Here is a 12,463-nt window from a genome sequence, read left to right as displayed (position 1 = left end):
CAGAGGCACGCACCTCTCCCCAGACCACAGCGAGGCACTGAGAGCTCCTGCCTTGCACAGAAAGGAGAAAGCAAGTAGAGATACGTTGCCTCCTGGAGAGCAACATCCCTCCATCACCACTGGGCAATGGAAAGCAGTCTAGCGCTGTCCCCTGGGAGACTGTAACGTCTAGACAACAGTGTATCTATTTATACAAGTAACACTTAGACTGTATTTTCTAACTTGGTCTGCCAACCTAAACCAGGTTAGCAGAAGCACAGTATGATCCCCCTGCGACTGCAACAGCGAGGCGATAGGGAGCTGGCATTTTAAAGAAGCAGGTGAAAAACTCTGCTGGTTTAAAAAATCTGCCCAAGTAAATTCAGGTGCCTGAGTTCACACATTGCTGTGCACATCTACTGTTTGCAGACACAGGACGCTGACAGATCATGGTATTTTGGAGTTCGGATGGGCAGGCACATGTGGGGCCGTGCGTACCTACCCAGGATATGATGAACTGGCGGGCATACTGGTTGTTGGAGTAAATCCTCTCGCGCAGCAGTGGGATGAAGCCTACCAAGTCAAACTGGTTGCTCTCTGTCACAATGTCCTGCAGACCCCAAGCAGAGGGAGTTAGGAAGGATGGTCACTACCCCACACCCATGCAGCCACCCCCACCCGTCCTTTTTTAAGGCACATGACAGGAAAAAGATGACAAGGAGCTGATGCATGGGTCTGCAGGTCAGGTGACCTGGGGAGAAGGAATCACGAGGTTTGTTCAGGCGATCAGCCAGGGACTAATGCTGAGTGGGACCCAGAGAGGGAGGCTCCTGCCTGCTGAACAGGAGGAGGGTGGGAGCATCTCTGATTCATGCCTCAGTGGTGTGTTGCACACATGAGCAAGCACTTTTGATGTAACCACACGTGTCAGGGGTGGGAGAGTCCCCTGGCTTTCCTCTAAAGCTCTTCCTACACGCTTGGTGGATTTTGCTGCACGGCTAAGTCTCTTGCACCAGCGCAGTGGGGAATATCTCCCAGCAGGAAGGTTTGCAGCAGGCGATGCAGAGACTGCATTAACCGCTGTGCTAACGAGAAGGAGCAGGGGGGCAGGACTTAGCAGGTACCTCCGAGTAGCAGAAAAGGAACTGGGAGGTCTGTGCAAGCAAAAGCCCGTCGGCAGGCAGAACAGGAACAGGAACCAAGCCTCCCACCCTGAAGCAGCAGCTCTGCTCCTTGCAGAGCAGCTCCGCTCACTTCTCTTCACTACTCACTTAGGCAAGAGAGGAAAAGCAGAGGAATAGCCCTTCTGCTGCCTGGGATGGGGCTGCAACCCTGCTTAGACTAAAACCTTGCTTCCTCAGACACTCGGCTCCCAAGAGCTGAACACGCACATGGCACTGTGATAACCTACCAGCCCCTCAACCCAGCTGCCTGAGATCGCCACCAGATCCTCAATCTAAGAGGCTATGGTCAGTGAGAAAGAAAGAAATGTTTTGACAGTAGCCACAGGACTGAGCTGGGATGGTTTTAGCAGCTGCAGCCTTGGGGACTGACACATCCCCAGACATGACATGCCTGCAGCCTGCACCAACAATTCTCAGCTGGAGGGGGAAAAATACCTTGAGAAGCCGATCGAGGAGCTCAGAGCCACTTTTGACGTTCGGGTCAGGATCAGCAGCCAGCTGTGAACAACAGAAACAAGAGCCATTGCAGCAGCAGGTCCCAGGTCTGTTCCCTGCTCTGCAGCAGACTGCGGTCCCAGCAGGCTCACGGGACTGTTGCTCTCCTTTAGCATTACAGGGGCGGACACAGAGAAGTCCCTTTATCTCCAACTCCTTATTAAACTCCAACAAATTCACCTGAGAGACTTCCTAAGGGGGATATCAAGCACCCATCGCTTCCCCCAGCTACGCAGGTTTTCATGGGCCAGCAGCCACATCCTCAAGTGGCAGAGAAATACAAGTTTCCAGTGATAAGCTGCAAAGACAGGCATATGTAGCCATGGTTTTGACCGTACAGACCCCACAAAGCCATCGTGCTGCAGAGCCACCTCGCCTACAGCAGTTCTGTCAGCCTCATTTCGTAATACTACTCAACAAGGAGCAGGAAAACACATCCTGGAGGTGAGGACAGAGAACAAGGTATCTTACAGTGATCTCCAGCATCCACAACATCAGTGGCCACTGTGCTGCTGCAGAAACTGCTCATTAGGTCCCTCAGACCTGCCTGGGTCAAAGCAAACCAGTTTACTTAGAAACAAGAGAACTAGAAAACAAGGCTTACTTCTCCAGTGTGGGAAATAAAGACACATGAGACTTCAGAGGAAGCTTCGTACCTTGCTAAGGCCATCGAAGAGCACGTTGAAGTGTGGGAGGACGGAGCCCCTGGCCACCTTGACAATGTTATAGAGGGCCTCGCAAGCGTAGTACCGCAGCCGACTATCAGCATCGTTGAAACACGTCAGTACCGGCTCAATCAGCTCTTTCAAGTAGAGCCCAGAGTCCTGGTGGACAGGAAGAGACTGGTTAGTTGAGGACCGTGCCACAGGGAGAGGGAAGAGATGGCACTGTCCTGGAACATACAGCAAAAATTCAGGCCCATGACAGCTTAGGGCACCTATGCTGGACAGGATTTATTAATTAATTTTGAATTTTATTATTGAAATTATTGAATTTTATTATTCAGGTACAGTGACAGTCACCCAAGCAGGCTGAGAAATTGTTTCAAGGGAGTCTACACCAGCAACTGAAGCAATTACTGCACCTGTACTCATCTGGTTTTGGTTCCCAGAGATGTGGAAGACACTTGGGCAGTTATTCACCACCCGCTCCGAGCACCTTTCAAAGCAAAAGGGGCTGCCTCCTGCTGCATGCCACTCCATCTCTGCTGGAGACTGGCCCACAGTGAAATCCATCCCTGCCTCCCTCTGCCCTGCAGGCAGGAGACGAGGCAGATCCCCAGCAAAGCCAGTGGTCACCAGCCCTCACAGCAGTCAGCTGTTGGCCAGGATTTATCCTGCTCCGCCAGCTGGCTTCTGCACAAACCCATCGAGTTTTCCAGAACCAGGGAGAACATCCCAGACAGTGACAGGCCGAGCCTACCTGCACCTTCAGTTAAGCAAAGAAGTCCTTGGTCTGTTGGGCTACTCTTTCTAACGTCAGGAGCTGGGGACCACGGAGGAGATGGTGATACAGGCTTCACAAAAAGACAGACATTCAGCAGTCCCCAAAGCACCTTCCTGCCCTGCTGTCTCCAGAAACACCAACTCAACCATGGTCCCATCTACCAGAAGAGGAGCAGCTTCAGCATATGCAGCTGCTTATGGACAAGGAGCTACCACAGCTGGTGGAGTTAAGCTGGACACACCTGTTAGATGAAGTGATTGCAGGGCTCTGATTCCCAGGCAAGATTCATTTTACTTGCTGAAGTTTGGCCTCCTGCACCATGGAAGAGCCACACTAGGCTGACCTTGACTCTGCCCACTAGCAAATATAGTCATTAATGAGGCCACTCTCCAGCCCAAAAGACTTTTGCTTAAGGATTCACTGGCACAGCAGGAGTTTCAGACAAACCCAGAGGTGGAGGCAGGAGGCTGGCTTGTTTTGAACTTAAAACCCCATACTTTGGGGAAACAGGCTGGCATTTCCCAAGCGCCTAGCAAAGAAGACAGTGAGAAAATCAACAACACGCGAACTAGCAGATTAAAAGAGTTGAACTCCAAGTTTTATCAGTGGCCCTCAAGGCCACCTAAAGGAACTCCTCCATCCCCCAGAGCCAGCTGCATCAGCAGCTCTGGCAGCATGGAGTGCCTGTCCCTGCGCTGTGCAGGAGGAGAAGGTGGGTTACGTGCCCAGGCCAAGGGCAGAGCAGAGCATTGCTCATCCTGGGGAGGAGGGTTTTGCAGAGATTCTGCATTTTAACAAGAGGACAAAGACAGGAACGCTGGCCAGAAGCCCCCGGCCGCCAGCATAAAGGCAGTTAATGTAAAAGCCATCAGGCTTCAAAGCATCTGCTCAGACTGATCGTGACTCTCATTAGAAGGAGAATAAATTAATTAAAATCTACCTCATAGCTCTTCCAACAAGCACAGCCTGCTCTTCCCAAGCCCTCTGCTTTCCATGACATACACCTTACTACGGACCAAAATGACTCCTTCCGTTGCAGGCACTTTCAAAAACCAGCTGTGTGATTTGACTCAAAAACCACGGAGATGGAGCCATGAGCCTGCAGAGTCCATGCTCCCCTCCACAGGGACCTGGATGCTCTGGCACAACCCTGGAGGCAACTTACTGAGCTTGTTCTTGTTAACAAGAGGAAAGTTATAGGAAAAGACCTTAATTGGGACGGAAATCAGCCAACTTCCCATGCAAGGGGCATCAACATAACACCTCCAGAACTGGACTGACTGATCTATGTGTTCAGCAAGTAAAACTTCTGCCAAGCCCAACAGACAGCTGCTAGCTCAGGCTAACACAGCTTGACACCTTATGCCACTTGTTTACTTTGACTACGATTCTGCCACTGTTTGGCCTGTACCTTAGCCCCGCTTCCCAAAGGCTCTGCCCACGCTACCAGAGCCAGTTGATCTGGAGGTGGGAGATGGAATGGCTGCGCCTCTTCTCAGCTCCGTTAACACAAATTAGTACTTGACTGAGTCTAGTTCAGCTACTGGAGACAGAGAATGGACAGATGCACTTAAACCATACCTAGGGTGCTGCCAAGATGGGACCCAGACCAGGAAGCACTCCTGTGCCCAAGGGATGTGGCTGGGTGCGATGGGGAGACTCAAACACAACCCAGTCATATGCTGCAATGCAGGGGAGGGAGCCAGGGAGCTGCGGGGCCACCAGCCCAAGTCTCTCTATCATGCTGACCCAGGAGGAGTCGCCGTTCTCCCACTGCAACCCACACAAGCCAAAAAAACTCACCCACACCTACCTTGCCCAGGGCGATGGAGCAAGCAGCCAGGCCAATGAGTCCCCCTTTCCGGCTGTGGGGGTGCTGGGAGAGCGCAAACTCCTGTGACAGGATCTGGATCACGTGTTTGATTTGAGATGTGTTGTTCTGAGCCACAAACTCTCGCACCAGCCTGCGGAGAGAAGAGGAAAGCACCCAAGGGGCTTTAGGTTCTGCCTGATACAAATGCTCAGGAGCTCAGCTCCCCACAGCTGTCAGAAACAGGGATTTTTGGCCACAACAAATGCCAGAGAAAGTGGTACCAAAACGGGGAACACCCAAGGAACCCACAAGTGAAACCACAGCTCTCCCCTCCTCCCCGCTCACATACAACAATGGCTCGCTGCCCTCCTGCTGCTCCCAGCTTGCAGCTTCCTACACCATTCATGAACTCCCAGCCCAGGATGGACTCTCAAGGGCTACCTCACCAGGGCTGCATGCTTGCAGAGAAGTCACCAGGTCTTCAGACAAACACCCTCTACAACAAGGCAGGTTACAAGGATCATTTACCCCTGACACAGCACAAGACAGCAGCAGAGAACCACTCAGCACACACCAGTAGCATTGGTGGCTTGGTAAGGAATTGTTGCCCACCAGACCCATGCCCAGTGCCAAGATTTTGGACCTTTCCAGCCACCCACACATTGTTCCAGCTGATATTCCATATATCATATGTACTCTTATACAGTACAAACCTTAACAAAAAGCAGACAAGGTTTCCGCATGCAACACCTGCTCCTCCTCAGAAACTTGCAGCTCATTACCCAGAGACGTTTAACACATCAGCTGCACTTAAATGAAGAGACTTGTAGCCCTGCTCCAGCCTATGCAACCGCTTCAAGGTCCCAGGTCGCCCGACCAGGCCTTCAGCACCGGCTCTCCCTGCAGCAGAGCTGCTGGCCAGCTGGGGAGGCTCAGGCAGCTGTGCAGGCAGCTGTGCAGGCAACAGCACACAGCTGGAGCATTGGTGGTTCAGTGGTAGAATTCTCGCCTGCCACGCGGGAGGCCCGGGTTCGATTCCCGGCCAATGCAGTAACCTTTTTTTCTTTGACTTCTATTCATAACACGGACCCATACATCTCAAAATCTCAGCCTAAATAAGGATCTTTACCTTAATCTTTGATAAAGGTGCAAAAGCTTTCACTGCCTAACTCCATACAGTTACTTTTTTGACACTATACTGATCTTGCACTGCCCTCCCTAGACTGGTGCCACCAGCCAGTCACCCACTTCATAATCCAGGAAAATCGTTATGGAAGATGTTTATGAACTTCTTCCCCCAAAACGATTAACGCCAGCTCTGTCCTCACCCTGCTGTGAGCAAAGCAGCTGCACCCCTGTCTCCCTGGAGGCATCACACAGCCCCCCCTCGTTCTCCCCACTCAGGAGACGTGTTCTCCAACAGCTACAGCCCAACCTACTCTCACAAACTGCTGATTTAGGGCAAACAGCTCCGATCTCCAGTCCCACCCCAGCAGTAGGCTCCAGCAGGAGGAACACACCGAGCTCAAGCAGCACAGACCGACAGGGCGACCCTTTTACTGCCTGGATTTAACAAAGAGAGCTTTGTTTGAACAGGAATAACTTTACAGACTTCCTTCAAGAGTTTAAAGAGCTCAAGATTTAACTAATGAGGCAAAAGGCACCCAACAGCAATGCGCAGCATCAGAAAGTCTGCAGGCAGCAGGAGCTGCTCCCAGGTTACTGGCCAGAGGACAAGGAGGTACCTGAACTGAGAGGCAGCAAGTCCCTCCTCACTCGATGCCATAGATGTGGGAGAGATGGTGCTGGTGCCGTTCTGCAACGGGTTTAAGCTGACCTAAAGGCGTGCCTCTGTAGAAAGGGTTGGCCCTTGCCTTTCTCCTCCTTATACCTTTCCTGAACTGAGTTTCCAGCTCGATCAGCTGAATTGGCTGATCCCAAAATCAGACTTTGGTTGGCATAACCCAAGCACGAAACCCTAACTCTGGGGCAGAATAAGTCACAGCACAGCTGCTTGGATAAGGAGCATCATCCCGCACAGCAGCGAAGGGGCAGTTACTGAAGCATCGCCATGGCTAGAGCCGTGAGGACAGTACAGCACATCTGCCACAACCCGCCCTTAAGAAACTATTCCCGTGAAGAAGACAGAAAATGAGCAAAAGATAAACACGCTGAAGAGAAGAAGGGACTGGATACGTTAGCTTTGTACGTGAGCAAACACTCACCCCATCCCAAGAATCATTTTTCTCTGCTGCCCAGGTACACCCTCCACATTTGAGGCACGTGGTTCCCACCCCGCATCTGTCCCGCACCTCCCACCAAAGCCTGAGCAGAGCAGCTCCATCCCCGCGTGGGGGCTGCCACGGGTGGCTGGCTGCTCCCCTTGCAGGGTGACCACAGCTGCATCTCCCACCCGAAATTCACGCTCCGGCTTGCGTCATGGATCCCAGCCCTGCGCTGGGCTATCCCCTGAGGGGATGCTTCAGATCTTCTCCACTAGCTGAGCTCTCAGGTAGTGCTTGGGGAGGACACAGCACTTCCCAGGCAAAGCTGTGGACCACAGCAACACAAAGCACCCAGACCAACGCAGCCAGAGTGAGAAGACGCAGAGGGAACGTGTACAGGCAACACCAGAGGGGACGCAGCCGTGCCAGCAGACACCCGCAGACCTTTGCCTGGGATGCTCTGAAGGGAAGGCCTGAGCTCTGCCGAAACAGCAGCGATGCAGAAAGAAGCAAAGGCAATGCCCAAAGGCTGGGGTGACAGCAGGTGCTTCCCACCTCAATAGACAGGATCGAGTGTCGGACGAGCTCAGGCGAGCCTTCGAGAGAGAGGTGGAATGGCACCACAAGGCAGATGAACCCAGACTGATGCGAGACAGGCCCCGGACAACAGGCACGGCCACCCCAGCGCCAGCCCGCTGCCCAGTGAGACCCTCGTGTCCCCCAGCCACAGTCAGGGCTGGGCACAGAGCTGGCCACCTCCATGAGTATTGCAGAAGAGCAAGTGCTGCGTTTCCGACTAATTTCTAAAGTTATGCTATTCAGGCGTTTATTTCACACAATGCTGCACAACAGCACTGGGGACCCACCGTCAGAGCGGGCTTTCTGCGAGGGGCTCGCCGACACGACTCCTGCCCTGGCACACACACCCTGAACCGGCAGGTCCCCACTTGTGCCCAGAAGCTGACGGGCTCAGAGATAAACCTCAGTGACGGGCGGTACGGGGGACACGGAGCAGCTCTGGGGGAGAGCCCCTCCTGCCCGGCACTGCGCAGGCTGCTGTCCCCTGACAGGGTCACCATGCCACCTGAGTCCCCTCCCTGGGGTCCCGGGCCAACAGACCCCCAGGCCTGCAGCTCCCCGGTGCCCCCGGACCCTCGGGGTGCCCTCGGGTGTGACCCCTTCCCCCAGTTCCCCCTGGAGTGGCCCCTTCCCCTGGACCCCCCGGGGTGATCCCGTTCCCCGAAGCCCCCAGCCCTCCCCGGGGCGCCGGGCCGGCCTCCCTCCCCCGCCCCCGGCGCGCTGGGGTAGCCCGGAGCGGCATCACCCCCCGTTCCCGGCAACCCCCGCCTCTCACTTCTCGATCTCGAGGGCCGCCACCTTCCTCTTCTCGTAGAGCTTGTCGTTCAGCGCCCGCACCACGCTAGGCGCCAGCGGCGCCAGGTCCCGCTCGGCGTTCATGGCCCCGCCACCCCCCGGACCCGCCGCCGCCACCGGCGGCCACGTGACCCCTCCGCCCGGCACGGCCACGTGACCCCTCCGCCACGCTCCGTAGCGCCCCCGCGCGGCGCGGAGGCCGCCAGGGGCGCCCCGCCCCGCCCCGCCCCGGATCGGGCCCCTCCCGTCCCGGGTACGCTGTGTTTATTCCAAACAGAGGCTCAGACCCCCACCACCTTTAATTACCCCCTCAGGTAATTAACAAACGCCCACTGTGAGAAGCAGCTTCGCCCTGGGGGGGGCACAGGTCACTTGTGAGGGGGCAGACCCCTGAGGTAGTACACCCAGGAGACACCCGCGCACCCCCCACCGGCAGCCCGGGGACAGGAGACCACCATCTTGCTGGTGACAGGGGCCGGGCTGCCCTCGAAGGAGACAGTGATGAAGGTGGTCTTCTTGGAGCGCAAGCTCTCAGGGCCCCTGACGGCAAAGGCCGGATGCTCCACCGTGTACTGGAAGGTCATGGGCTGCAGGAAGACGTTTTTGAAGGGGATGGAGGTGGTGCTACCAGCCTTGATGGTGAAGGGGCCCTGGGGCTTGGGCGGGAGGGCGAGGCCGAAGAGGGGGATGCTGTACTCCCCCCCAAGTGGGGAGGAGAGCTGCAGCGTAGCCCTGGCTTCACCAAGCTGGCAGGGCTCGTAGGTCACCTCCACGCTCACCTCCGAGCCCCCTGGGCTGGCAGAGGTCACGCTGATGTTTTTCTCTGTCTGGAAGTCGGCGCAGTTGGTCTGCACAGAGGAGAGAAGAGACCACGGGGGGAGCAGGTCACAAAAGCAGAGCCAGCACCTTGGGAAGAAACCGATGGTCCCCTGCCATCATGCTGGCTGGGGTCCCTTTCCCTTGCCTGTCACTGCACCTGTCCCACCCACACCATACCCCTGGTGAGTGCTCATGATGAATGGCCATAAGGACTGCCCAAACGTGCTAAGCAGGGATAACCCTGTACCCAAACCCCAAGAGACCTTACTGCCAGAGCTAGGGTTTAAGGTGGAAGTCCAGGCACCATGGAACCTGCAAAAGCAGCTCCAACAAAGGCAGCAGAGACGATCTGCAAGTGAGGACAGTCCAGCTCGGGACAAGCCCAGCATTGGTGGGAAGACCCCTGGGCTCACATGGCCACCCTGGCTATGCCAGGCTAAGCTAGAGGGGCAGGATTGCTCAATGGAGAGGGCTGATGCTGGCCAGATGAGCTGCCTCCTAAGCAAAAGCTCAGGGCAGGCTGGGGTCACCTGGAGGAGGTAGTCCGTCTTCTGCCGGGCATAATTCATGATTTTGGTAGTGATGGTCTGACTAGAGCCCAGAGTGCTGCAGAAGTAGAGGGGCTTCTCTGGCTGGCTCACGGTGGCTTTCAGGTGCAGGTTGTAGTAGAAAGAACCCAAGTCGCTGCTGTGGAGCACCAGGCGCCCAGTGCTCTCACCCATTTTCAGGGGCTGGTACTCAAGGACAAGATCGGCCTGGGAGGAACAAAGGGAAAAGCCATTGGGTCAGGCAGAGACAGGGAAGGCAGGGCCCAGGATGGGGGAAGTCAGTCCCTGGTGTGCTCACGCAGTGCTGGAAGGCAGCCCAGCACACTCCCTCGCTTCAACTCCTTCTCTCTGGGTCAGAGCCCTGCTGCATGTGGGGGACAGTTCACTTGGGGGACTGTCCCCAACCGCTGAGAGCCCTCCAGCACTATCACAGAAGCTTTCCACCCTACAATGCCCCTATACCCCCCAGGCCACACAACACCTCCTATCAATCCAGGCTGCAAACACCCTGCCGGTGGGTTGAGGCACGCCCTGCAGCCACTCTCAACTGAAAATACCCACACCAAATAAGGAGCATGTGGCACAAGGACCTGCCATGTGAGGTCTGACGGGAGCGTATCACAAGGGGTAGCATAGCAGACTCTAACAGCGCACGGTGATTCCCACTGGGGATATTCTCATACACTGCTTCCCCTCCAGATTATTAGCAGATGGGAGCTATCACCCTTGTAAAGCAGCCCCAGATGGTTCATGTAGGGCACCACCCTCACCTCTTCCCAGAAAGACCGCAGGGAGAGGAAAGCGTACTGGATCAGCTTTGCTCCTACCTCCGACTGCGCAGGAACAGTGAAATGTGGGGGAACATTGACGTCAGGCACTTTGCAATCTATGGCAAACGTCACCGGGACAGGCAGAGGGTTGTCCACCTTGACGGCGGAAGACACTCTCTGCCGAACAGCAGTGGTCATTTCAACAGTGCTGATGGGTCCTGAAGCAGTAGCCTTGAAAGTCACCATGTAGAACAAGTACTCCTCGGTCACCTCATTGAGGAAGGTCACCTGAATCAGAGAAAAAGGGAAGCACTGGTCATTCTGCACATAAAAATATACCAGCTGTGCTAAGCCAGCCCAAAGAGCCCCCCAAACTCAGCACCCTACTTCCAAGAATAGCTGTAAGCAGCCACATAGCAAGACTGGGGAAAGCATGTGTGGTATTTCCACTTAGTCTCCTGATTGCCTGTTGCTTCCAGCTCACCAATGTCCTGACCCACCTGTGCTTAGCAGCCCCCAGTGGGATGCTCACAGAGAGACAGACACGTGAGTGGGGCGTGTGGAGACATGCCTGCTGTTCAGTACCCACCTAGGACACCTACGATCCCACCAGTGGGCATGTGGAGGTATGAAAACAGGTGTGTAGCTCCTCTGTGAGCAAACAGCTCCTTGAAGGGCCCCGCAGCCTCATGTCCACACTTACCATTGTGTTAAAGACTCCTTCCTTGTAGGAGAGGAACGTGAGCTTGTAGTCCTTCTTGGCAGAGCCTGGCACATCAATGTATTCCAGTCCCTGCAGCACAGAACTGCTTTCCAGGTTTTCTGGTTTGAGTATGTCCACTACCACGAGGAACCTGTGCGTGAGAAGGGTGCAGTGAAGATCAACAGGAAGGACTGCCATAGGATACCCATCGTGTGGGGGTACAACACAGCCCCTCTCATCCTCAATGCCTCAGGCAGAGAGAGCCAGCTCTCATCGACCTTGGAGGAAAGCCCTCCAGGATGGGTCTGCATAGGCAGAACGCGGGTAGCGTGATCCCAGACACCTATGGCCAGAAATGGCCAAGGAGAGTGAAAAGCTTGCAGGAAGGAGCTTCCAGGCAGTGGGAAGCTCTTCCTTGTGCTGCTGCAGGGACTGCTGATGGGACGAGACTTCCTGGGCTGGACTCACCTCTGTGGTCTGTTCAGCCAGTTGGAGACAGGAATGAGCTCAGTGTAGGAAGTCCTACACGGTACCTGCCGGAAAATGGTCCCTGAACACTTTGGGGCCTCAGCAGTCCCTTGCAGAAGGTAGTACAAGCCTGTCCCATCTGGCAATGGGAAGAAGATGGAGCCCTAGAAGACAAGTAATAGGATAAGTGAGCTCTCCTGCTCTCTGTCTGGACGAGTTACTGGCTCTCAAGCACACCTAGACAGTCCCGTATCTCAGGCTGTCACTTGAGGAGCTTTCAGCAGTTCCAGCTGGCAGAGCTGTGACTGCAGCCCTGTGTCCTGCGCAGATGGAGATGGCAATGTCGTATCCGCTCAGGCTGGCACAGCCACAGGACACAGAGGCAGCATGTCTGGGCAAAGCAAGGAAACACCAGCCCTACAGCAGAGCTGATCTGGCCATCCTAACAACCCTTTACATGCCTTACTAACTTCGGCACATCAGCTGCCAGACCTGTGCTCGTGCAGGGACAGCCATGGTAAGGGGGTGGCAGTCCCTGCTAAGCCTGACTGCCCCGGCAGTGCCTCAGCATTGTTGCCAAGAGAGCAGCCTGTAAGCTAACATGGCAGGATCCCACCAGCCAGGGTGGGCCATGAAAAG

General features: G+C 55.2%; 2 protein-coding genes and 1 non-coding gene across 5 annotated transcripts in view; 1 reads left to right on the top strand and 2 right to left on the bottom strand.

Annotated features, from left to right (window-relative positions):
• Positions 1-8,645, bottom strand: part of VAC14 (VAC14 component of PIKFYVE complex) — a 66,617-nt gene extending 57,972 nt beyond the window's left edge. For 2 of the 3 annotated variants that reach the window (XM_075510448.1, XM_075510449.1), the window contains exons 1-5: positions 8,497-8,645; positions 4,918-5,068; positions 2,315-2,482; positions 1,599-1,661; positions 482-589 (exon numbers count right to left, since the gene is read on the bottom strand). In XM_075510448.1, the coding sequence (XP_075366563.1) occupies positions 482-589; positions 1,599-1,661; positions 2,315-2,482; positions 4,918-5,068; positions 8,497-8,600 (594 nt within the window). In that variant the 5' untranslated portion in view covers positions 8,601-8,645. The remainder of the gene's footprint in view (positions 1-481; positions 590-1,598; positions 1,662-2,314; positions 2,483-4,917; positions 5,069-8,496) is intronic. The other variant, XM_075510450.1, reaches the window with a different exon arrangement.
• Positions 5,897-5,967, top strand: TRNAG-GCC (transfer RNA glycine (anticodon GCC)). The gene has a single exon. It is a non-coding gene; the product is annotated as a tRNA-Gly (tRNA).
• Positions 8,646-8,884: 239 nt separating the features above from the next.
• HYDIN (HYDIN axonemal central pair apparatus protein) overlaps positions 8,885-12,463 on the bottom strand; it is a 148,253-nt gene continuing 144,674 nt past the window's right edge. Inside the window, exons 80-84 of the mRNA XM_075511037.1 lie at positions 11,825-11,988; positions 11,357-11,507; positions 10,711-10,941; positions 9,866-10,090; positions 8,885-9,364 (exon numbers count right to left, since the gene is read on the bottom strand). Of these exons, the coding sequence (XP_075367152.1) occupies positions 8,885-9,364; positions 9,866-10,090; positions 10,711-10,941; positions 11,357-11,507; positions 11,825-11,988 (1,251 nt within the window). The remainder of the gene's footprint in view (positions 9,365-9,865; positions 10,091-10,710; positions 10,942-11,356; positions 11,508-11,824; positions 11,989-12,463) is intronic.

This window comes from Mycteria americana, chromosome 8 (genome assembly GCF_035582795.1).
Source record: "Mycteria americana isolate JAX WOST 10 ecotype Jacksonville Zoo and Gardens chromosome 8, USCA_MyAme_1.0, whole genome shotgun sequence".
Lineage (NCBI taxonomy): Eukaryota > Metazoa > Chordata > Aves > Ciconiiformes > Ciconiidae > Mycteria > Mycteria americana.
Note: the sequence above shows the minus strand (reverse complement) of the source record. Positions and strands in the feature narration are given on the sequence as shown.